This window comes from Cebidichthys violaceus, unplaced genomic scaffold (assembly GCF_023349555.1).
Source record: "Cebidichthys violaceus isolate CVI_PGR_0920_01 unplaced genomic scaffold, fCebVio1.0.p SCAF_68, whole genome shotgun sequence".
Lineage (NCBI taxonomy): Eukaryota > Metazoa > Chordata > Actinopteri > Perciformes > Stichaeidae > Cebidichthys > Cebidichthys violaceus.
In genome coordinates, this window is record NW_027176905.1 from 536,760 (window position 1) to 562,706 (window position 25,947).

The following is a 25,947-nucleotide window of genomic DNA, read 5'->3' on the forward strand; positions in this document are numbered from 1 at the left end:
TTTAGAAAATGATACCTGTAGATGTTAAGTACTTTGTTCAGTAATAGGGGTGCCTTTCAATGCGGTGGATGGCGATGGGGTGACGCACCATGCATGAAGTCAGTGTTGACGTCATACAGAGATAGCAGAGAGAAAGATGTGTGTGGGTGTGTGTCTGATTGCGAAAAGCGAATAATCACAAGGTCACCTGTTTATAAAGACTCTCACAGTCAGGGCAGACAATTTGAATCCAACCTTTTTATCCTTTTCAAACCAAGGTGTTTTGTGCTTGTTATTATGATGATTTTTCATACTGCCACATGAATATTTACACACATCCTGTTATTGTGTTATTTTACAATTTCAGTTATTTTTGTGAATGTTTGGGATACTTTGTTGTAAGAGACATGGTGCTGTATTTGAAAAACATTTGATATTTGGACATGCATGTACTTCCAGCTCCAGTCTCTTTTGAAGAGGCTTCATCATACGTAGCTTATCTCAGCCTTGTCTTATCCTCATCATAGGTTTCTCTATTCTAACTCCATATGTCGTCAGCAGCTACAGGAGCAGTTTTATATTTGGCTATCCATGGTTTGGATGCAATGCTGAGAGATAACCCTCATCTATTTTGCATTGCATGTTTTTAATCTTTTACTCATTACTCTCTTGTGTTTTTTTGTTTGGTTTGTTTTATTTCTTTATTAGCTTGATATCGCTGCTGTACTTCTCTTATGATATTGAGGTGTGCAAATGTAGTTTAGAAGCATCAGCAGTAAGTACTAGTAGCAGTAGCAGTAGTCGTAGTAGTAGTAGTAATAATAGTAGCATCTGTCATGAAATTAAAAGTATATTGAAGTGAAACAGAATAGCAATCTGAGCTAATTAGCAGGTGGAAACTACAGAACGGTAACAGTAGTATTTATGTCTTTCTTCTGTCTCTCTGTAGTTTTGATGTGGAGAATGGCCTTTCGGTGGGTCGCAGTCCACTGGACTCTCAGGCTAGCCCAGGTTCTGGGCTGGTACTTCAAGCCAACTTTCCCCACAGTCAACGGCGCGAGTCCTTCCTCTACCGATCCGACTCAGACTTCGACCTTTCACCCAAAACCATGTCCCGCAATTCGTCTACTGCCAGCGACCTGTGAGTATTTTAAATATAATATCTGTATTATTTTAACAAACTAACCAGCCTTTATCCTCTACTTCATGTTGCATTTTACAGTGTGGGTTTGCTGATTTGGATGAAAATCTATTTGCTTCACAGCGCAAAAAATTCCAGAAGAAACAGCTACAAGCTTTCTGATAACTAGCTTGAAAAACCCTATTAATTTGACAATATCATATTGATGTTTAAATATATTATTTTTTATATTTTTTATCTGGGTCCAGAGGTACTGGTCCTGGATACCAACACATTACTTAATCTCTGTGTTTCCCAAGTCACTCAGTAGCAATGTTCCTCCACAGTGAAAGTTTTAGGTTCATAATAGATTATTTAATAAATAATTGAATTACTGTTGTCACAGTTTTTTGTATAAACTTTAAAAATTAAGCTCTAAATTGTGACTCTTTCCTTTGGGAAAGAAACAAATTTTCCATTTCATGCCCTCGATTTATTTGTACAATATACAATATGTAGCATCAGGACACATGGATTGAATCGCTTCTGTTATGAATTGTTAGGGAAACACTGTAATTGATTGTTAATATTTATTCATGTCCTATTTACACCCTAAAAAGTGCATTTGTGGCGTCTGGCTTTAAAGAGGCTTTTGGTAGCAGAGCTCATGTTTGTCAGCGTAAACAGCAGTCATGTTTAGTTGGTACGTACAACTAAAGCCAAAACCATAATCTTAGCTCAGACGTTTTTCATTCAGTTTCTGCCTGTTTATACAGCTAAAGATTTCTCTGTGCAGCTAGCAGTCTATTTGAAGCCAGAGTGTAAATGGGGCCTCGACCACCAATAGCTGTCGCTCCTTTGTTTTGAAGGGAGGAGGGATTGAAGCATTGGGAAATCAATTGGCTACCTCGGTGAGACCTTGTGTAAAGACTGCTGTGATTTGTCTGTCCAGCTCTTTGGGCTTTGCCATGTTGTAATGAGCCAAACCTGATACCACTTACGCCTCCACACCCCCACCCCCCTTACAAGTGACCTTTCCCTTACTACAACCTGAAGAACATATCGTGGATGCTCAACTCCAAAGTGATCACCCCCGCAAAGTATTTTTAACAGTCCCAGCAAGCATTTGACAGATGGTGATCTGGTATCACAAGCAAAAGCATTTGGTGATTTGATAATACATAATTTTGATATTTAATTTACAAAACTATGAAAACAATATGGATAGGCTGTCATATCTATAGTTATTCAATGTCAAAATGTTTGCTGGACAGATTGACTCTGACACTGTACATTTCACTGGCAGCATGAATTTATCCTGAAGTCTGAATGGTTATGAGGAACATGTTGACACCTTAAAGCTTCCAGAAATGTCTACCTCTCCAAAAGTTGGCTTTCGCAGCACCCCATGCACGAACAACTCCTTGCCTAGTTGTACAAATACATATCTTGGAGGCAAAACTTATGTAAGAACAGAAACCAATCTGCATTAAGTGATTTTGAGCCTCATAGAAATTGAGGCTATACATTGGGTAATTAAGTTGTCAATGCTAACTTATTATCAATTTATTTTCTACTTACATATCCAGTGAAATGCGTCGTTAAGATTGTTTTGTTGGACAGATATCAGACACTCATCTTGTCTGAACTTGTTTGCTGGAAACAACTGCCAGTTTTACAAGGCAAGCTTGATGATAACCAAAGGTCCAGACAACCAAAACAATGAGCTACGATTTGTTATTTCTGTCATTGGATTTTATCCTAAAAACGTCACTTAATTCAGGTTTATTGGGACTGGTTAAATTAAACCTCAATGCGTAGATGCAGTATTGATAAATGTTCCCTTCCCTTATATTATCTTATTTTAACTCATTTAAAGTGGTGGATCTTTGGCTCTGAGGGTTAACTGTAAGCTGCATCTTTGCCTCTAAGAAATATTTGTATAACTAAAACAATCTCCCCTCCTTATTTCCAATGTGATATCTGAGACCAACCTAGGGTCGTAACCCCTTCCTCACATTAAGATGATGACAACAAACAGATGTATTTGTTGTCATTGTTTGTGTGTTTGTATTTTTAATTTTTTTTGTATCACATGGCTTCACACACTGCTTTTTCACTCTATATGTGTTTGTGTTTGTCTGTGGTTTTCACAGGCATGGAGAAGACATGATAGTGACTCCATTTGCACAGGTTAGTAGCCTTTTGTAATGCTGGTTTTGCATGACCAGAAATACCCCTTAATGTATTGGCTACTTTCATCAAATTCGACAAGTCAAAACAAAATACACAATCCAAACCAAGTGGCCCAGAGACAACTTGTACAGCAGGAGACCGAAAGTTGGGTTTCACATTAGGGACAGTTTTACAGTAGAACACAGCACCCCAATGTAATTTATTTGTGAATTAAGTGGATTTATAAAACTGTTTATAAATCTCTTCTTGCCAGTGAAGCTTTATTTGGGTCTTGACTGGGTATTACATTGTTGTAGAATATGCTGCTGCAATACGCAGTTTTTCTGATGACATTTTATTCATCTGATTGATTCATTAGTCCAACTGTTAATCAATAATACACTAGATGGATAGATGTTAGGACATTACAAACTGTACTATTGTTTGTACTCTACTCCTGATATTAAGGGGGACACGTCTCGGGTGTCTCCATCCGTACACATTCATACAGCTCCAAAACTCACGCCTGTCTTTTTTCCTTCGTAGGTTCTTGCCAGTCTTCGAACAGTGAGAAGTAACTTTGCTGTTCTGACACATCTGCAAGATCGTGTCACAAACAAGTAAGAACAAGAAAAGCTGACTGAATGACTGACTGCTTGTTATGTTCTTGTTCTACTAACACTTCAACTGTTTACTTGTTCCAGGCGTCCGACAAGCAGCAACCAGCCATCCATGTGTAAGCCATGTCTTACAGGTCAGTGTTAATATCCCTGTATGTGTTTGATTTTTTACAAAGATACTATATTACTTAACATGAAAGACATGTTAAAGAGTGTGATCTTAATGGGTTTCATGCTGTTTAATTAAATAAATGAAAATTCAAACGTTTTTGAACCATTACAGGTGAAAAGCAACAAGCTAATCAATTTTCGCAGTAATTTCTCAGGTTATTCATAACAGCTACACCACACCCCTGGATATCTTGATAAAATTCAACATGTGGATGTTTTCACAGCAGTCGAACAACTGACCTGTAACATTTGTATGTGTGACTTCTGGCCTTTCAGAGGAGCCCTATCAGAAGCTGGCGGTGGAGACACTAGAAGAGCTGGACTGGTGTCTGGACCAATTGGAGACGCTGCAGACAAGACACTCAGTCGGCGAGATGGCATCTAATAAGGTGAGAGGACATTAGCCTCATTTTCATCGAGACTGTTTCAGAATGGGTCAGTGAAGAGGTGTATGTAAGCAAAGCTTTTTATATAAAAAAGAGTTTCCAATTTATTACAATTCAATTCTGAGCTTCCCTTTGTCATGACAGCAATGACTGATTTTAATTTTAGCGTTCAAATATGAATCAAAAGCAGGTCACAACACAGCCAGAAACACTCGGGTTCATGAATGACTTCTTCCTCCATCTAAAGAGTTCATCATCATCTCCTCGCTTCCCATCGTCATGCTTCTCTCTACCGTCTGGCTGCTACACTCAGTCCTCCTCCATCTCCCAGTCAGCCAATCAGATTCCTCCCCTTCGCCCAGCCCCTGAAGCCAGATGGATCTGATTGGACAGAGAATGGAGAGCAGCATGCAGGGCGGGGGAGGGGGGTTCCTCACAGCCTCTCCCGCTTTATGTTTCTAACTGACAGTAGTTGGATGTGCAACTGCTGTCCACACCCTTTCTCCCCGATGCTAAACCACATCCCCAACCTCCTCCACCTCACCCCACCCCACCCTTCCTTTCCAACACCCCCTGCACCTCTAGGACAGGACATGTGACTGTGGGAACTTTTATTTCCAACCGGACTTCTCTTCTTGTTCAAAACCCTTCCTGCTGAGTGTGGACCAGAATTTAGTGAGCAACTCGTCACTAAGCAAGCAAACTTGTTTGCTGGTCGTTTTGGATTTTTTGGGACCTCCAACATCAACATGCGTGGGTTGACATGCCTGCGTCGGCTCTCTGCGTTTGTCTGTGCTGGAGACTCAGACAGGTGAGCGACGGGAGCGCTGCTGGCTTGCCTTGTTTACATTGGGATCTATCAGCAGTGCAGGCTTTGCAGGGGGCTGAATGCTGAGTGACTCAGGACCAGATCTGCAAACGGGCTGAATGTTGAGATTGTGTGTGTGTGTGTGTGTGTGTGTGTGTGTGTGTGTGTGTGTGTCTATGCATGGAGGTGTGTGAGTGTGTATGAGAAACAGAAATAGTGGGGAAAAAAGGCATGTTATTTTGTATATATATAGCATTAGAGATTGTGTGTGCATGTGATAAATGGTGTGCAGAAAAGCTGAAGAAATGCATGATAGAAGGAACAGGTGTGTTGAGAAGCTACAGGAGAAGTAACCTAGATGATAAACAGGCACATTTTGGTTAAGTTAAAGCTTCAGGATTATGATTCATGTCAGTATGTATGTTTTTGTTTGTGCCCATATGTGTGTCACATAGTGGCCACTGCAGCACTCTCTCACCTAGATCCTCCCTCCACCCTCAGTCACCACGTGCCAAAGCTGTTACATAATCAGTGTGGAAGCTACCGCTGCGATAAAACTCAGGGGGAACACTGAACACTTTTGTGTTTGAAAAACGTTCACCAGTGATTTTTACAACCACAGTGCAGATTTCTCCTGAACCGACAACATAGAGATATTAGAGATATTACAGCTTGTCTTCTTTTAATAATAAAAGGGTAAATGTGCCCAGTAGGCTATATAGACATAAATGTGCTAAAATTACAGTAGTTCTGTAAGCATCAGTCTACTTGTGCTGCAATGCTGGAGTTCCCGTACATGTTGGTGTTTAACTTTCTAACCACAGCAAAGATGATGGAGCATACATTTAATCAACCAACCAAATAACATCAATGTACTGTAAATACATTTCTTACTAATTATTTTTTAATTTAAGCTAAGTTACGTGCAGCCTAAAAATATTCATATGCAGAGCATTTTTAACAGTGTACAGCAAAACATTTTTTCCCATGGTTTCAACCTCCATGGTTTCAATGTCCATACTTCAATATATTTCATTGTGCAAAAATATTTAGATTTATTTTAAAATGATCTGATAATGCATCTAAATCTGCATCTTTCTTCCACATTCTTGGAGTACACATTTATGTATATCACTTCTTAAAAGGGCTTTTTATTTGAATGAAAAAATCTAAACAAAACAAATTAGAGGACGTCTTGTGCTGGAGTATTACCAGCAGTGATGCCACATCGGGCGGACGTGAAGTGGGGGGAGGCTATCGCGGTGATCGAGTCTGTCTACAGACAGACAGACAGAATTATAAATAACTGGCAAAGTACTCAAAACTGCCTCAGTGGTAGTTCCCCATATGAAGCACCCCCTTTTGCCATGATGACTCACACAGACTCACAAGGTGAAAACAATACCAGCTTCGCTGTCGCGGCTCAAAGCAACACAGAAAATATTCAGTAAAAGTAAAGTGATGACAACATAGAAATCATGAAATGCACTGTTCATACATTGTCTGAAGAATTGAGTTTTTAAAGCTGATTTGTGAAATCCCTTGCAACATAATTACCCTCTTCATAGAGAGGAAGGGGGACGGGAACGACACGAGTTTGGGGAATTATGGTGTAAGTTTGTTGAATCACAATACATCATATGTTTAGTTTTATAACTATCACAATTTAGTTTACTTCCTATATTGATGTTTAAACAAGCTACACATGCACCTTGTCTTTGTGAGTATTTTAACATGTTTATCTGCAGTCTTACCTGGACAAAAAAATGTTGTTGTGTCTACACAGTTTAAGAGGATGCTGAACCGTGAGCTGACGCAGCTATCAGAGACAAGCCGCTCAGGGAATCAGGTGTCAGAGTTCATCGCCAACACCTTCCTCGGTGAGTTTTATTGCCAGATGAATGAAAGCACACCCACTTTGTGGAAGGGAAATTGTTTATGAGGTCAAGTTAGCGAAAGCTGACGCAGGCAAATACAACAGCCCTGCAAAGAAGTCTAAATTCACAAAAGTTATGATTTTTAGAGTGATGTTGATTCAACTGGCCAATTTGGAGGCTGTAGTTTGTGGTGCTGTTGAATTGTATTGCCTTATACTGCGATGCACACATTTAGTCAGCTCTCATTGATATGTCAAAACATCTTAAAATATAATAAATTACATTTGGTACTATCCCAAACATGTCTGTGGTGCTGCCCAGCTCTGCTACAAAGAGGAAGGGCATTTGCATAATTGTGTCGCCTGGTTTTATTGACTGCTGTCAGTTGTATTATATGAGCATTACACCAAACTGCTGTTCAACAAATGTGAATGTTAAGCATTGCATGGTGTATATGAGGTGGTGGGAGAACATTTGATCTTTAAAGGATTTGGAATAGTTTAGTTGTGTTTAATTTGAGCAAAGAAGAAACATGATTTAGAAGGGGAAGGGAAGAGAGGAGCAGAAAAGGGGAAAAAAAGGGCTTTTAAATGTCAACCAAAAAGGAGAGAAGACATTTTCAAGTAAAGACACAATGAGGAGAGAAGGATTTAAATAAGGATTACATGGAGGAGGAAATTGAAAGGAAATAATGAAAAAAGAGACATGGATATTAAAGAAAGTCAAAGATATAAAAAAATTTGAAAAAGAGAAAGGGAAGAGATTTCTTTTGATGGAAAGGAAGTGAAACAGGAGGATTTATAAAGAAACAGGGAGATGAGAATTTCAGCATTTTCAGGGCTAGTAAAGAGAGGAGGGTGGTTTTTTAAAACTAAAAAATATGAAGAGAGCATGTTTCTAAAGGAGAGGAAGGAGGAGATTACTATTTATTAATAGGGAGGAATAGAGAAGGTGAGTATTTTTCCTCCCAGAAAAGAGAAGGAAGCGCGGCGACAGACAGCATTCCCGGACACATTGTGTGGCGTTGTCGTAGCAACAGGGTGCAATATTATTAGACGGCGTGCAGCATCAATAGGAGGCTCAGTCTTCTACAGCCCTGCCGGCAGGATGGAGGTCCAGCCGAACGAGGATGGAGCTGTCGTTCGGTTGCCGTTTTGACATGAGTGCCTCGGCGTCAAGCCCGACTGCGTTTGGAAATGAACCCCATGGTTTTGAGTGTGAGGAAGAGGAGGCACTGTGAGAGAGGTGAGAGAGGCCAGACAGCACCTCGTGTGACGCTGCCACTCAGGTCTCTCTGCATCCTTATGGTGGCGTGTGCTTGTATCTGGGCTCAGATCTGGATATCATTGCTGCCGTGCTAATTAAAAAAACGTGGATGTGAAATACTAAGGATGATATGTGGACGTGAGGTAAAGCAGGCTGTCTGTGATGTCACAATGGGATCATTTCCTTGGTTTATACGAATACGGATGAGTCATTTTCAACATTATCGTGTATGCTGGGACAGCATCTTTGTGTCAACAAGTCATACAGAGATTATGTTGATACTGTTGGTGGAAACCTTGCTTTGATCATTTCCATGCTTTTGCTTAAAGGATTACGAGCTCCGCTGTGGGTAAGAAAATAAATCTCCAACCTGTAGACGTGACGAAGCCTTTTCAAACCCACATTTGGAAATACATGAGAAGCGCTTTGTCATCAAGCTCAAGACAATGCTGAGCTCCTGAGAAGCTGACAGGTTTTACCCATCATCTTTGGCTTTCTACTACTGGTGCTCTATTCATATACACCTTGTTGTGCTCCGATAATATATGTACAGCAGGTGTACTTCATTATAGCTGCACACATTCCTAATTGTTGGTGACCTTCCAACCATGGTCCATATACAGTATATACTGTATACACAAATAACATATTGCTTCAATTTAAATCTATTTATAATTCTATTTTTATGTTGCAATTACATTTTACATACTTCATGTTACCGTCAATCTATAATTTATTGATTGATGCAAAGTCTAGTCATTCACAAGTTCATTAATACAGGTTCTGACTTACCCAAAGAAGGCACATTGTTGTGTTCATGTAATGAAAGTGACTCATTTATCTATACATTTATATATTTATGTGTATATTTAGGGGAAGATCTGTATGTGACGCCATCTTCACTTTTGAAGATCTCCTTTAAGTTTGACCGTCTTACCGCAGCTGAAAGGATGTTCAAATAGTCTAGCTTCAGATCAGCTGTGATCAGTTGGTGTCTAATGTTTCTTTGCTTGTGATTTTCTTCATACTGGCCTTCTTATTGTGTCAGTAATTTGTAGAAGACATGTTCCATGTTATCACACACTTTGTGTGACATATGTACAGTAAGGCACACATTTTTACAAGCTGCACCATGCTAGTATCGGTTGTAGTGACAGCAGGTGCAATATCAGTAGTGATATTTTTAGGGATACTTGCACCAACAGAAGTGATTGTGCATGATTGATTAAATGCTGATAGTATAATAGTAGTAGTTGTATCAGCAGTATTGATAAACATATAAGTAGTTGATAGTAGCAGAATTGTAGTAGTAGTATAGCTACAGTAATAGCGGTAGCAGCCATAGTTGGTCGAAGCACTAATTGTATTGGTAATGGAAGGATTAGAAACGTTGAATAATAACAATTACTGCAGCAGAAGACACCCACTTATGGGTCAAGACAGGTCCCCTTCAAAGGGAGTTATAGTCAGAGCTAAGGCAAAGATATGGTCTTCACTGACGAGAAAATATTTGTCCACTGAAGCTGGTTAGGTGAGGCATTGTGTCAGTCTTTACTGGGAGGAGAGGAAAAGAGTAGGGAAAGGAACAAACTTTGAATGTGACTAATAACTAGTAAACATATTACGTGATTTATGTTACCACTGGTAGGTTTACTGTATGGAATATAACTCATGGTGTTCATTGGTTGCTACCAGCTTAGGTGCATATAAGCAGAGTCAGATCATATTTCAAAACAAGCATGCATGAAAACCTCCTGCACAAATTTACATTTTGTTCAATTCAAGAGGTGGTCATATATTTTTGAAGAACATCAACAGTGCTATAAAACCTTTAAATTCACCACTTTGAATCTGATACCATCCCATTGGCAAAAGTGGAGCAATCATGTTAAGTGTGAGTATTTGAAATTCTTTGAAGACAGACATATATATTCAACAGTATGCTATGTGTGTTTGTACACGTTGCAGAGAAACAACATGATGTGGAGATCCTGTCTCCACCTTCTAAGGAGAAGGAGAAGAAGAAGAGGCCAATGTCACAGATCATTGGTGTGAAAAAGGTCACACAGAGTCCCAGCTTAGCACCCGCCTGCATCCCCCGCTTTGGAGTCAGCACTCCACACGAGAACCTGCTGGCCAAGGTGGGCACTCACTCACACAAAACACACACACACACACACACACACACACACACACACACAGAAACACAATGTGTCTTATATGTAGATGTCCTGTTTTCCTTCTCCAGGAGGTCGAGGACATTGATCGTTGGGGTCTGGATATATTCAAAATAGCAGAATTTTCAGGAAACCGCCCTCTGACGGTGATCATGTACTCCATCTTCCAGGTAGGAGGATCCCTCAGTGCAAAGTCTGCTGAAAAATTATGAGGATGAGATACATTATATAAGTTAAAAATGTATAATTTCAGTCTCTTCACGTGATATAGGCATATATAGGTAGAAATGCAGTGAAGAAGTTACTGCCACTTTAAAGTGTGTCTGCTTCTACAGTGTATTTTATGCTGTGACCCACAAAGTTGTATTAAGGAAGAATATGCTGGTTGCAGGCAAAATTTAGGCAATGTCCCCAGCCATTTGAATCAACACCACAGAAGAGAAAAACTTGTAGAAGATGTGACTCTGATTCTCTCCTCTTCCTCATTACCCTCCCAGGAGCGAGACCTTCTGAAAACCTTTAAGATCCCAAGTGACACCTTTATCACCTTATTGATGACATTGGAGGACCACTACCATGCAGACGTAGCTTATCACAACAACATTCATGCAGCTGATGTGGTGCAGTCCATCCACGTCCTCCTGTCAACCCCTGCTTTGGAGGTGAGCTAAGAAAGCTGTTGTTACTGTAGTTCATGGTCACAATATAATATCAGTCTATGGTTTTGAATGAATGTGTTTTCTCTTCTTCATCCCAGGCGGTGTTCACAGACCTGGAGATCATGGCTGTTCTGTTTGCTAGTGCCATCCATGATGTTGACCACCCAGGAGTCACCAACCAGTTCCTGATAAACACTAGTAGGTTTCTCTTTGTCTCTGCACACAACTACCACAAAATGCTTCAGAACAAAAACATTTGATACACCTGATGAAAGTTTTGGTTTGCTGTGTGCCTCAGTAATCAGATGATTTCTGGACTCTTTTAACTTAACCTGCACCTGAACTGGGTCTGAGTCATATTGCCAGCATGGCACTGGATCCTATTTAGACAGGACTTCCATTAGCACTGATTCAAATTAACTTTAATTATGTTCGAGGTGTCCTGTTATACAGATTTAACAATTTCAACCCACATTTCAACCAACCACAGGTTCAGAGCTGGCGCTGATGTACAACGATGCCTCGGTGCTGGAGAATCACCACCTCGCTGTGGGCTTCAAACTGCTGCAAGAAGAAAACTGTGACATCTTCCAAAACCTCAGCAAGAAACAGAGGGACTCTCTCCGAAAGATGGTGATTGACATGGTGAGACTGCTGCATTCTTCACACGATTCACTGATATCCTTTTCAGCCTTGCTGTACCTGAACTGCTGCTTTACAGAGTAGGTTTTCATTATGTTTTGTTCATGGTTCAGTAAAGCCTGTGTATGGTCAAATTCTGCCGATGCCTCAGCTTTGTTTATTGTTGATGGTCAGTTACAGCTTGCTTTTCTCATCTTCAGCTGTAGGGAACAAACAAATGGGGAAAGACAAAGAGTTTTGAGAAAAACACAAAACCAATTTGATTCCCTATTTGTTAATTTTTGCTCTTGTATCTTATGTATAGTGTGTTTTAAATTCTGTCTGTCATAAAAGACTCAACTGTTGCTAAAGTTTTCCATGTGAGTTTTGGTCAAGAACCCAAATGTTTGAAATGAAAATGGAATACCTGTGGACAGTGTTCCTGTTTCATCGTATGTCAAACTACACAAACTGTCACTCGCCTCACACAATTTAACAATCTCTGCAAGACAAACTATATAATATCATATACACATGTCCTAAATCATTCACCAGTAACTGTTAAACGCCTGCAGAACCAGTTGTCTTTCGAAATATAGGACACAAGAAGGCCACATTGCACAGACGACATGAGTGACTGATGATGTGTTGAACCTCTTCATAAGGTGCTTGCCACAGATATGTCCAAACACATGAACTTCTTGGCGGACATGAAGACAATGGTGGAGACCAAGAAAGTGACGAGTCTTGGAGTCCTGCTGCTAGACAACTACTCTGACCGCATCCAGGTGAGAACGCCCGCTGCTGACACTGAATATCAGAATATACATACTGAGTAACATGTGGTACTCATAAGTACATAATACGTGCAGACAAAAGATAAATATATAGCTTTCTATAGTGACACAGTAATTACATTTGTACCACCTGCTAACTAGTATACAATCACAATGTAAGACACTGATCATCATTATGACATATTTCACATACAATCTTTTACATTTCAGTCTCAATAAAAGACTAATTTTATCAACATCAGGGAATTGAGTCAGGGTTTAGAAATGGATCATTAATCTGTGGCTATTGGCACAAACATTTTTTTGCTAAAATACTCAAAACGAGCAGTAAATAATTAATTAGCAGCAGCACATTTCCACACACAACAAACAAACTGATCAACTGTTTGTATGTTCAACCGGGGAGTTAGTGTGAAGGTGCTGCTACCTGCTGGACACATAGTGGTCATTGCATCTGTATAGAGCTGAACCAATCTATACTGGGTATTGTTGAGGTATTGTCAGAATTAAGACAGGGTTAAAATATATATAATAATATAATAAAGCATATATATTGTTACATTTCTCAAGTTACCACTGCTGCTTTTTCTGAGCATTACCAGCAGAGTCTGAATGAGCGTCTATTCTCCAGGTTCTGCAGAACATGGTCCACTGTGCCGACCTGAGCAACCCAACCAAACCGCTGGAGCTTTACCGCCAGTGGACGGACCGTATCATGGTGGAGTTCTTCACCCAAGGAGACCGAGAGCGGGACAAAGGCATGGAGATCAGTCCCATGTGTGACAAACACAATGCCTCCATAGAGAAGAACCAGGTAACGCCCACTGACGCACAGGGATGCAGGATAATAGTGGAAATGTTCTAAACTTCAAAGAGTTTAGATGATTTTACAAACTCCAGGTTAACAACAGAGAACATGGAGGCAGAAAAGGCAACATTTTTAGTAATCTAAGGATTAAAAGTAAACTGTGTAGTTTTTAATGAATTTAAAGTTATCTTTTGCACTGTCACACTTATTGCAGGTTATCAGTATTGGTTGCTAGTATCAAGGACTAAATTATAGAACACACATAGCTCATATACTGGAGATTTTTATTTTGTAAGAGATAAAGTAACACATGTTTCATATATTTGAATTCAATTCATTTTAAGTTAAGACAGCAAACACACATGAATTCTAATTTACAGGGCCTTCAAATGATTCCAAACACATGTGTCTCTAGGAATTCAGCATTGGTTTTAAAACTATCCTTAACAGCACATGCTGTGTAATTTCACTCTTTGTATAACCTGCTGCCTGTTGTTTTGGTTTCATGGTATTGTACATCTGCATACCTACATCATTAGCACCTCTGAAAATGTTTCAACACACAGCCTTTAACCTGTCACTACAGAGATTGTGGTATAGAGGCCACACAACCAAAGCGACTAGATTCAAGTAATAAAATAATATGTAGATATGTATCCCTCTGTCCATTCATATTCATCCAAAATGTCCTCTGGAAACCCCTAACAGCATCTTAGCAGCTTTTGTCTTCACAAGACGAGCTTCATGTACCTGTTTGTCTCTTTATTTTGTTTGACATATTTTACTTCTATTGTTGGAACTATTAATATTATTTCAATGACTAGGTGGGCTTTATCGACTACGTTGTCCACCCTCTGTGGGAGACGTGGGCAGACTTGGTGCACCCTGATGCCCAGGACATCCTGGACACACTGGAGGACAACAGGGAGTGGTATCAGAGCATGATCCCCCGCAGCCCGTCGCCTACCAGCCCTGAGGACCACCATGTGGAGGTGATGCCAGGAGGAGGAGCTGTGGGAGCAGGAGGGCCTGTCCCTTCAGGAGGAGGAGGAGGGGACAAGTTCCAGTTTGAACTCACTCTGGAGGAAGAAGAGGAGGATGAAGAGGAGGTGGAGTCTGACCTGGAGAGCCCCTTAGAGGGGGAGTCCCAGTCGGGTGGGGAGCAGCACCGGGACTCCTCCTCTCCGTCTTTGTCCCCAGACCCCCGCAGCAACAGCAGGTACCGCCCCCCTTCGCCTCACCCGTCCCGGACCCTGAATCGGGCTGCCTTATCGGTGCGGAGCCCCCACAGGACGCTGGCCTCCCCAGGTCGGGAAGGTGCCGACAGGGACAGAGAACTGAGCCAGGAGGGGGACGGGGTGGCGTGCCTACGTATGGGCACGTAACAACCAGCACAACCTGCCCCGCCTGACAGACACGAGTGCTGAATATGGAGAGATGGAGGCAGGGCAGGCCTTTACTGTAAAATCACTACAGTCCCTTTACACTGGAGACACCCGCTCTGGAGAACAGAGGGACGTTTCCCCTCTGTTTTATTTTATATTTTAACAAGAAGAATCCTTTCAGCCTCTCTTTGGGTGCCTGATTGAACTTTGTGTCCCATCCTGCTTTGTTGTAGCTTGAGTTTAGAGTGTCCCTGACAAAGACTGCTGCAATTTAACTGGGAAGAAGAGTGGAGCCAAGGCGAGATACTCTAACAAGAACAAAAAGGTAAAGGAAATGTCTTCCTCCAAAATAACTGTTTATGACATTCAGACATGAGAATGAGGATCGCTGTGGTCTGACAGGGTCTTGAAATTATTTTGCACCATAGTTTTGATTTAGGACATGAAATTACTGAGTCCGGCTAGAATAAGTGAGTATGATTTCTTTATTTGAGAATGATGTGAAAGATGAATAATTTTACCAAATACAGAATGTAGTTGAGAGAAAATTGATGGACCTAAACCTCAGGGTATGAAGATTACATGAATCTAATGTAGCACGGATGTAGTGGGTAACCCTCACCTGACCTTTCACCCCAAACTGTCTTTCCTGTTTGATTTACCTCCAAACCAGAGACAACTGAGACTTTGTTCAACCTGCGTGTCTTTTCGTTTAATTAAGCCCTTTAATAGAACATTTGCCAACTGAAGCAATTAAATATGATGTATTTAAACCAGCTTGTAGCACCACAGCGATTAAACACTGAAGCAGACTGTGCCCCAGTCTCACATGTTGAAAATACAAAAGACACCACCTGTATAATTAGTTTGGGCTTCTTTTTTTCTTTTTTACCTGAGATGATTTCAAATGGTGTCACTGTTTTTAGGGTTTTGAACAGTTCCATGTTGTAGGTTTGCTGGTCTTTTCTGTGTTTATGTGCTTGAAAAGCGTTTTTTATCAGGGTGCCTCCGGTCCGCAGTAGCACTTTAGCATCTCTGCCCTTCAGCTCTTCTATTCAGTCAGACAAAGGGCTTCGTCCACTGTAGGCCTACTGATCACACAGACACAGTACAGGACGTCTGACTCGAGGTACCAGAAGGCAGAGCAGGAAACTCAATGGTGATATTTAACTGCAATGTTCTCTGAAATGATCCCTGTTCCTCCTGATAGAAAGTGCCCGATCCAGCCAGGATTTAACCCTTTCTGAATCTTTGAACCTCTACATTATGATGTGGGCAAAACATGTGAAAACACTCTATTAATTGAAGGATATTTCTGGTGTTATTATATATTTCTTCTTGAAAACAAATTCCATGAAAAGCTTTTAGTGCATCGCACAATACTTTCCAACTTCCCTCCTTTGGCTCTCAGCCACAAGACCATTTGTTTCCACTGAGGACTTCAATCTTTTCAATATTCATTATTATTTATTTTCATTTCAAAAAGGGAATTGTAGTTTTTATCAAACGTGCCTTTTAACAGGAGTTATCGACTACTTCAGCTGTGAATTAATACACATTTGTTAAGTTATGTATTTACAGCAGCAGAAAGGTATAGGCGGGATTGATCCAAATCAAACTACAGTGGACATATTCATAATGAAAGATTGTCTCAGTGCAACATTGTGGTTCACTGGTGTGTTTTTAATATTTATTGTACAAAGGAGGTGTATGAGGGGTGACCGTGGCTAAGTGGAGATCAGGGCCGCCTTTCAATCAGAGGGTTGGCGGTTCGATCTCCTGCTCTACTAGACTTATGTCAATGTGTCCTTGAGCAAGACAGTTAACCCCAAAATGTCTCCCGTAGCTGCGTCTACGGTGTGTAGATAGAGACTTTGGATAAAAGCGTCTTCTAAATGACCGTAATGTAATGTATGACACAGAGGAATTAGCTGCTTCACAGAAATAGTTCTCAAAATAGTTTGATCAGTTCATTGTGGGTTTTCATGGGCTTTGTTAACAGTAAGAAAAATATGGAATATCACCACATTTATCCTTTCATTGGGACGTGACGTTATATCCTCATGGTGACTAGAAAAGCTCTTCCTTGCTCAAACCTCAAATGAATCCGAGCCTGATAGTTCCTTTTCTACAACTACGAAAACAGTTTTGATTAACATATTACACAAAAGTTTAACTTCAGCCACAAGTGAAAGACCTGTTTGTTATTTTAAATGATCTTATAATTCCAAGTAAGTCACCATGGTGTTTCTTTCCTGCCCTGCCGATAGGATCTGTTGTAGAGATCAGAAGTTGCTGAATCAGATCAAACTAACCAGATTGTGTTCCATCAGGTTATCGGTCTTCTGATAGATAGTGCTCGACTGGGATTACTGTGTGCCACAAGTGTTGAAAACACAAACACCTGCCAGCCTACGATGCTGTACATTTTTACACTAGAGATTTTAACCTGATGATTGTATCAAAGTCAATGACTTTATAGCGTTAGTTTTTACGAATATGCGTTTCCAGTGTTTATAGCAGACAGTTTATTAGTTTTTGTGAAGCTCACGATCCGTTTGTTCAGCCCTTTCCTAATCAGATAGCTGATAATTGAGAATGTGTGTAGCTTCAGGAGTCCACGTTCAGTCTAGAGCAGTGTTTGTCGCCGTCACTGAGGTAGAAAGACCAGGAAGTAAACAAGCACTACACAAAGATATGACGCACTTCCTGGTCAGGCAATCGTAGAAAATAGCAGTCTATTGGTATTTCATTAACTCAGCTAGTAAGCTTTACTGATCAGCCTTACATGTGATAGAAGTGGTTGGAGCTTAGTGTAAGAGGACCATTATGCTGTTTTTAACATGCCAAGCCTCACGGCATCGTTTGATCTTAAAGCAAGAAAACTGCTCATTTCTAGGCTTTATAAAAAAACATGAATCTCAAAGATTGAGAATACATATAGACGCATACATTTCTCATGACTGCAGCAATATTCTGCGTCTGTCCATATACACACACATTCTTAGTGTGTGTTTCCTTTAAAACAATTGAGAAATTAAGCTACATGTAACAAATCAAATCAGTTAGTTTCTGTGTTTTCCTGATTACTCAATTTATTTAGTGTACAGTTTAAAATCCCTCAACTCCACGATGAAAATACCATGTAAATCTCATCAGCAGAAATTAGTGTGGATCAAATGTTCTGGTTATTTACACACTTCGCCTACAGCACCATGCATAGGCCAAAGTTTATACTGGCACACAGGAAATGTCAAAATCTAGTGGGCAGATTGCCATGAAAACAGATTACAGCTTTATATTTTCTGACCCTGTGGCCTTTTTCTTTAGCATCATCCCGACAATAAATCTTCTTCCGTTTTACATTAAATAAATGTTTTGTGTAGTCTTGAAGATTGTATTCTAGTTTGGATTTAAACTATTGGTATCTTTCTGAAAAGCATTTTTTTAGTACTCTGAGACATTGTAATTTTACATAGTTTCAATACAGGACATGAAACTGATGTGCTGCACAGAGTTTATAGTATATACTCCCTAGTTGGACTTTTACAAAAAGTAAGAAGTTGCTCTGTAATCATCCATTAAACTTCCTTTCCAAGCTTTAGATCTCATTACCAAATGTCTCTAAATATTTAAGTGTGTGCGCAATATAAACTTTTAGTCCACAAATAGTTAAAACTTTGACTGCAGTGGATAAAGAAGCTCAGCTAGACGGACTTTGGCACTTTGTTTAATATTTAAAAAATATTGTCAATTATTTCTCCTCTTTTACAACTTATGATTCTAAATATTTATTTTTAGAAAGTAAGATACATTTATATTTTTAAAAAAATTTGAAATTTTTATCTAAATCCAATTTGAGCTCCATTAGCTTTCCTGCAGCAGAGGAAGTGATGAGATTTTGCATTTCCTGTTAGCCCAGGCCATACTTTCATTATAAAGTTCTTCCGTTTTGAAGCAAGAAAACGTGTCACATTTTTGGGACGAACCATCATCATGGCATCTTCATCATGTGGATTTGAAACATTTAAGAATGGCTTTGAGTCAGCTGAATGTAGTTTGTAGCTCAGTGATGAAAGGAGTTACGGCATGTTAAAACAGCAGTGTGGCCCTTTACAGGAAGACAGTCGTGCCATACAGTGTTAAATGTATTGACGAGCAGGAGAGTCCCTGCTCTCTCTCGCTGTGTGTTAGTGTGTCACACTGATACTGCCACCATTAATGTTCATGCTGTCTGTTTTCTCAGCCTGTGTCGTACAAACTTCTATAAAGATATTTATTCTTCAAATGTGTCTGTCGAGACAAAGTACTGTAACATAGGACATTTGATTTTATGTTCTAGAGCCTAAAAATCAAGTATACTTTAAAAGTATACATATGCCACTCCAATGTTTTTGTCAAAGAAAATAACTTTTATTTTCTCATTCTAAGCCAAAAGACTTTTGAGAGTTCAGGGTGATTTAAGTGGAAAATGACAATAAATAATATGGAAATTTATTCTGACTGGTTGTTTTTATTTCATTAGATTGACTCACATGTTCTTCAAATGGAAATAATGTCACTCAAAAACTACAGTATGTTTAAGACAAGACTGATTTATTCCACTTTTAAATCAGATCCCAAGAGGCACATAAACAATATGAACTCACAGCCACATTGTCAACTACAAACTAAACATGCGTTTATGATTTTGATGGTGTTATTTGGTACATTATGCATGTTGTCAGTTGCTGTGTTCAGCAGAAGCTTCTGTTCAGTCTTACTGGAGCTCCAGAACAGACTGGAGGCTTCACCCCCTGAAGACAACACACAGTTTCAGTCCCGTTACAGTACACACAACTGACATTAACAAGATAATAACACATATACTGATAAAATCTGATATTTAGTGACAACGCAGTCAGGTTGACCAGTTACACACACACACACACACACACACACACACACACACACACACACACACACACACACACACACACACACACACACACACACACACACACACACACACACACACACACACACACACACACACACACACACACACCTTATTTTTAATAAATAATTTCCTCTCACTCTCAGGCGTCATTTTTAACTTAGAAGATTTACCAAAGTTCTTTACATGTATTTTTACCAGCACCAATATTGCAGATATCCCAAATTAGAGTCACAGTAGTAAGGAAAAACAGTCCTCACCTTGTAGAGTTGGCAAACAAAGTGGAAAAGAGACGACATCGCCTTGTCGTCATTCTCTTCTGTGTATTCCTGAAACGGTTTATGATCCTTTAGACACATCAAGTCCTCATTAATTGTTCAAAGCTTCAGTTATTGACTACAGATAGACACAAGCAGTGTACAGTTTGATCATGAACTACATTTCCATGATGAATATGAGACTTATACTACATAATCGTTTGACTTAAATATCATGGACATTTAGTTTTTGATATTTTGACCAGAGCTCCTTCTTAGTCAACCTGCACTTTTTTCATCTCCAACTCACTGAAATGAGATTATAATTGGGTTCAATATTCATACAATCAAAATTCCGATCTGCGGTTTACAGCGTTATGCAAACTTGTTTGGGTCCCAACGCTTTTGCACAATATGTGCTATAAAATGCGTTAAAAAAAAAAAAAAAAAAAAAATACAAATTAAAAAAAAAATATATATAAAAGAAATCAGTGGAATGGAACATTATAATTCATTTTAAAATATTGATCTCTACAATGTTTTTCCACGACAATAAAATAACAGTTCTACTCTGATAGAGTCAGTAGAATTTGAATAACATGCAAACCTACTCAGACATCATATTCAGGTTGCAACTATAATGTTTTGAACATTACAAACTAGTTCAAAAGTGTCTCTTTAGTCAAGAAAAGCAGAAGTGAGAACTTTTATTTACTTTCGGTCTTTGTAACACTTTGGTATATCGATCAATCATAGTAAGTCCAGAGTGTTTTACCCCATTGAAGGTGACCCAGGGGACGTGCGTGTGTGCCGGGTGCAGTGCTCTGGTCATGACAGCGTTTGCGTGCATCAGCTGGCGTCCCAGACCTCCCTTCAAACAGGAGTCGACACTCGACCAGGAGACGGAGGGAGCATACAGCTGGAGACACTGAGACAGAGCATCATCAACAACAACAACAACAACCCTTTAGATTAAAGCAACAGTCTTTCAGGATTTTGCATCCCTAAACACTGCAGACCTCGTCACTGTCAACTATGCTGTAGTGCCATCTTGATGATTTTCATGTCATTGCTCTGATGTTTTACACTCTGAAGATACATCATTTTATAAAAGGATTCATTTTCTTATCAAATTTCTTTAAGGGTTTTAAGAAATTATATTCAGATTTCCAAGTAGTGACAATCTGACCATAGGTATTCCATAGGTACTCACAGGCTGGGCAGCGTCGAGAACATCTGCAGCCGACTCCATGCAGTAGATGATCTGAAATGCTGAGTGTCCCGTTAAATGGATGATACAGGCCTGAGGAACAGATCGATCAATCTAATGTCATCATGTTGCGTTGTAATAATTAAAATGCGACAGAGCTACCGTGTAGGTGAGGAATTATTCAAACCTCAATCGTGTTTCCTCTGCATTCAGGCTCTCCGTGCTGGCAGGTGAAGGGAGAATTTGCCGATGGGATTTCCTACAAGAAACGTGTCAACTTTTAGTAGACGTGATGATATTTATTCATCTATAAATGAATAAATATCATCACATGTAGGATGTGGAGGATCAGTGTACCTTAGCGTTCCCGTAGGGGACCAAAGTGATGGTCATGATATCCTGCAGCATCGTCCAGGTGGGGAAGAGCTGCTGGGTGATGAATGCTCTGCAGGCCGGACACAAACTCTCATAGTACAGAATGACAGATACTGGAGGAACAGCCTGGTTTGTTCTGGTAGCATTCACCTCCATACACTGTTTCTGAACCTAAGCGAGGAGGAGGGGAGAAAAATTAAATGTGTTCAACTGTAAGTTTATAAAAGAGATGCAGGTTATGGTGAGCTAAGACCTATGAACCCTCAGCATTACACATTTGGTGAAAATGTGTTAGGACGTTAAAAAAAAGAAAAAAGAAATAAAAAGATTTAAGAAAGCAAAAAGTGAGGAAAAAAAAAACTATTTTTTATGCCATGAAGAGAAGTGCAAATAAGATTGGACCAGATCTATCCAAGGGAAAAAATCAATTGTTTAGTTTAAAAATAAAGAGGAGAATACATTACTAAAACATGTAGAGACTGTTTAGATTCACTAATGCAGCTAAAACTACAGCTTCTACTTGCTTCTGTCTCGTCTCATTTCATTGTAAATGGAGCTTTGTGGTGACAATCAAGCATTTTTAAGACATCACTATGGGCATTTTATACAAAGTCTGCAGCTCTACATTTAAAGCGAAACAAACGGTTCTGTCTTTTGCACTCAACTTTAAACTGATTAAGGGTTTGTTTGATTTGACCCAGAGCTGCTCAGCTGTCACATGAGGAACCACTGGTGTTCAATTTCTGAGGCATGACTTTCACTTAAACACAGACAAAGAGTGTTTCATGTTTGGAACAACGACAATATCAATAATATGGTTCTCATCCGTGTTAAATAATCACAGTTTTCAGAGAATTGACTCTTTCCTCATACATACAGAACTGTATTCAATATTGACATATTAAGCGCATGAGATGACTGCGGTACATTTTAGCTCAAAAGGCCTAGAATTCAACAAAAAGATAAAAAGGAGAGAAAACTAAATAAAATTAGAACATATATGTCAGTATTGGGCTGTTTTTAGAGAATACAGCTGTATAAAACACTTCATATTTCTAAATATATTAACAGCGTTTTAAGCAAAAATTAGCGAAGTACATTCCACTGAGAATAAAGTTATATGAAAGCATGTATTTACTAAGCAAATTTACTTTGCTACCACATTATTAACAAACAATATTTTGTCTGCGTTTACTATTATTGTGCATACATATATGCATTTTCTACATTTACCCTGGTAGAGGTTGAAAAAATAGACTCTTATAAATAGATTCCATGCAGTGCGGTTATTCTACTCACATTGCATGCAATGGCTATCTCCAGGGATCGACACCACTGAGACGGCGGATAACGGCAGGCTGGTTTAGGGTGAGACATCCCGGAGCTTCTCCGATCAGTACAGAGGAGCAACAACAAAGCCAACAGCCATGACAGCTTCATGTTTGATCTCAGGAGTCCGCACAGTGACCGAGGAGAGACGACTGAAGCTGCTGCTGCTGCTCCTCCTAAAAGCCGCCCAATCAGCTTCATCATCAGCTGATTAAGTCCAGGTGAGATTGACTGCTGCTGCCTTCAGGGATCCTCGGAAAGCTCCTGCTTCTGGCTCCGTAAGTGGAAAACGACAACAAATAATATCTGGCTGTTCAACATTAAGGTTAATTAGAGAAGTTTAATGTTACAGAATGATGTCTTAGTATTTAGTGACAAATATGCATGATGATACACAACCAAAAACATGATATTATGAGTGTATAGCAATGGTGATGAAGCCTCCACATGCGCTTACTGGTATTATTATGGTGATTTGCCTCCCTCTGGTGGTCACATGTGAGCAGAACAATTAAATAGTAAATAGTGTGGTTTTAAGGAAATAGTCACAGGCCCAATCCCAATGTCCTCCTTGGGATTGGGCCCTAGTCAGGAAAAACCAGAACAGTGTCTGATGTCTACATTTTACTACAAGACGGTTTCCACATCCTATATTTTGACATGCCATTGAAGGAAAAAATACAGGTTTATTCAATAACATTGGACATTGATAGGAGAGGCCCTGGCATTGTGCATGCTTGCTCACTGGGACACTAAATGGAACTGAGTCATCGTACATGTCATCAATTTCCCCATTGCTTTTTTTCTTCTTTTCTTTACCATGTCAAGTCAACAGGTTATATATAGACTCAAACTGAAGTTGAGTTTGAAAAGCAAAGCCTTCTGGGAACTGTAGTTATTGATTGTAAACCAGAAATATATATATATTTTTTTCTTTGTTAAATTGATGATGTGCTTAAATTTGACAAGCTACAATAGAAAATACATTTAGGTTACAATGTGGGCACGAAATCCCGGGAACATGTTTCACTTTTAAGGAGAAATTGATGAGCGAATTCCGTGAGAAAACTGTTAAGAGGTGTGGAAAAATATGTGCTTTTCAGCTAGAGCTAGAGTTTACAATGTTATGTTTGCAATTTTAAAATTAACCAAATAAGTAAATTGTATTACTTTAATTCAGGGACGTGCAGTCAGGGGAGGCCTCCCCTGTCATCATGAAAAGTAAAAAACAAATAATGCTAAAATAAAATAAATATTAATATTTCTCTACTGATCTGTGCTATAAATGTAATTTCTGTATGATTCCAATCATTTCAAGCATTTTTATAATCAAAATCGCTGAATTAGTGCATGTCCTGTTCAAACAGAGGAGACATGTGAGGTGCAGCAGCGACGAGCTGTGCCTCACCTCAGATTGCGCAATCCCTCACTAACTGGGTTGAGCGCGTGCCTTTTGCTTTCTCATTGTTTGTCACCACTGTAATATTTGTAGACACTTTTATTATATGTCCTTTCTTTCCATAGAATAGGTAATGTATTTCACATATGTGTAGAGCCTATTTAGTGTTGCTGATCTGACATTAATTTTGGACCCTAATTTCTATGCCCTCAGCTCGAAAATAGCATACCCATACAATAATGAGTGTAGCGTTGCAACTGTAAGGGCTATTTTAATACTTTTGGTAGTAAAATAACCCTAACACTTGTGAGATGTGTTGATATGTGTAAATATCAGTATATATGTTACTAGTTAAGAGTAGATTAAGATGGCACACAACACAAATTGAAAATTCTAAATTTCGAATGGAAAAAAAAGCAATTTCAGGATATTTCTTTATTAGAAATCATGTAGGTCCAAGCTTTCCAGCTCTCCCAGATCATAGAACTATATGTTGAGGGTCTCTAAACAAATTTTTACTTTGATAAAGTCAAGCTTTATCTAGTACATCTTGATCTAGTACGGAGAGGTCAAACGAGGTCAACCAAAATGTAATTTTGTTCCAGCTGTTTCATTGTAATTTTATATACTATATAATTATATATTTTACTTCTTTTATCACTAATAGTGTTCAATATATCCATATGCAGCAGTTTGGCATCATTTTGAGAGCCTGGATCCTCTCTGAGACTGTTAATGTTTGTCATCCATGGGATTTTATCGTCTGAATTCCAGTTTTTTTATCCTCCAGGGCCTTACAGCCAGTGTGAAGGGCCGATTTGACCCAATGAATGTTCCATAGACACGTCACAGCCTGCTCTGTTGAAACAACCTAACGTGACTTTGAATGATAGAATCCGTTAGCCAATCATAAAATAAAAACTACCCGTGTCAAATTTCTCAAATCCGATTTGCCGAGACGTATAACCCTGCCCCTTCCGCTAGCAGGCACACGACGGCAGCGCCAGCTTTGAATCCAGACAGCTACAGTGGCATTCAATGCCACTGTAGCTTCTGAGATGAATTCAACAGCAGTCATGTCTTTTACGTTCTCTTTTTTGGGGGGGGGGTTTCCAAAGTGTTTCAAGTTTTTATTATTATTTTTTATTAGTTCTGTCTGCGCAGATAGACAGTAAACATGAACGGATTAATTATTTTTTTTGGTGCAGAACATCTCAAAGTAAGGAGCTGGTTTATGATGTGATCGATTATGCGGATTATGATGATGGCTTTGTTTTGTAAGTAAAACTGCGAGGCTGTGTCGTAGCGGAATGTGACAAAATGGCTGCGACCGACTGGTCGCTAGCGATCTCCTGAGCTAACGGGTGTTAGCATTGAATTAATTTTTCAAAACGTTATTGGCATAAATGTGGCGAGTGGGACTGCCTAGGGGGCGCTATATCGATTGTGATACTTGGTATTATACGTAGCTTTGTCATATGTTGTGTTTGGAGTGTGTACAAACAGCTGAGATGACTTTGTAGCCCAGGAGCTGCAGTTTGAGCAGGTATGCGGCATCATTATATTCGTTACTGATGAGTGCACGTTATGAG

General features: G+C 39.5%; 2 protein-coding genes across 6 annotated transcripts in view; one reads left to right on the forward strand and one right to left on the reverse strand.

Moving 5' to 3' along the window:
• The window catches only part of LOC137890732 (3',5'-cyclic-AMP phosphodiesterase 4C-like), a 94,972-nt gene extending 75,626 nt beyond the window's left edge, over positions 1–19,346 (forward strand). For 2 of the 5 annotated variants that reach the window (XM_068734925.1, XM_068734924.1), the window contains 15 exons: positions 929–1,120; positions 1,969–2,010; positions 3,256–3,292; positions 3,821–3,894; positions 3,979–4,028; positions 4,342–4,454; positions 7,046–7,139; positions 10,371–10,543; positions 10,651–10,749; positions 11,077–11,241; positions 11,337–11,436; positions 11,729–11,883; positions 12,525–12,647; positions 13,288–13,470; positions 14,289–19,346. In XM_068734925.1, the coding sequence (XP_068591026.1) occupies positions 929–1,120; positions 1,969–2,010; positions 3,256–3,292; positions 3,821–3,894; positions 3,979–4,028; positions 4,342–4,454; positions 7,046–7,139; positions 10,371–10,543; positions 10,651–10,749; positions 11,077–11,241; positions 11,337–11,436; positions 11,729–11,883; positions 12,525–12,647; positions 13,288–13,470; positions 14,289–14,849 (2,161 nt within the window). In that variant the 3' untranslated portion in view covers positions 14,850–19,346. Of the gene's footprint in view, positions 1–928; positions 1,121–1,968; positions 2,011–3,255; positions 3,293–3,820; positions 3,895–3,978; positions 4,029–4,341; positions 4,455–4,490; positions 5,263–7,045; positions 7,140–10,370; positions 10,544–10,650; positions 10,750–11,076; positions 11,242–11,336; positions 11,437–11,728; positions 11,884–12,524; positions 12,648–13,287; positions 13,471–14,288 lie in introns of those variants that run through there. The other 3 variants (XM_068734922.1, XM_068734921.1, XM_068734923.1) reach the window with 2 other exon arrangements.
• Positions 19,347–19,424: 78 nt separating this feature from the next.
• Positions 19,425–23,153, reverse strand: LOC137890733 (gamma-interferon-inducible lysosomal thiol reductase-like). The gene is made up of 7 exons (XM_068734926.1): positions 22,927–23,153; positions 21,610–21,798; positions 21,440–21,511; positions 21,256–21,345; positions 20,818–20,970; positions 20,046–20,114; positions 19,425–19,645 (listed from the first exon to the last, which is right to left on the reverse strand). The coding sequence occupies exons 1-7, from the start codon at positions 23,065–23,067 to the stop codon at positions 19,586–19,588; spliced, it is 774 nt and encodes a 257-aa protein (XP_068591027.1). The 5' UTR covers positions 23,068–23,153; the 3' UTR covers positions 19,425–19,585.
• Between the last annotated feature and the right edge of the window lie 2,794 nt (positions 23,154–25,947).

Bases quoted from the DNA above. Each gene is read 5' to 3' on its own strand.
- LOC137890733 (XM_068734926.1), bottom strand. From the start codon at position 23,067: ATGAAGCTGTCATGGCTGTTGGCTTTGTTGTTGCTCCTCTGTACTGAT. The intron at 21,346-21,439 runs GTTTGAATAATT...TCTGTTCCTCAG, and splicing joins GCAGAGGAAACACGATTGAG to GCCTGTATCATCCATTTAAC. The intron at 20,971-21,255 runs GTGAGTACCTAT...GCTCTGTCTCAG, and splicing joins TTCTCGACGCTGCCCAGCCT to TGTCTCCAGCTGTATGCTCC.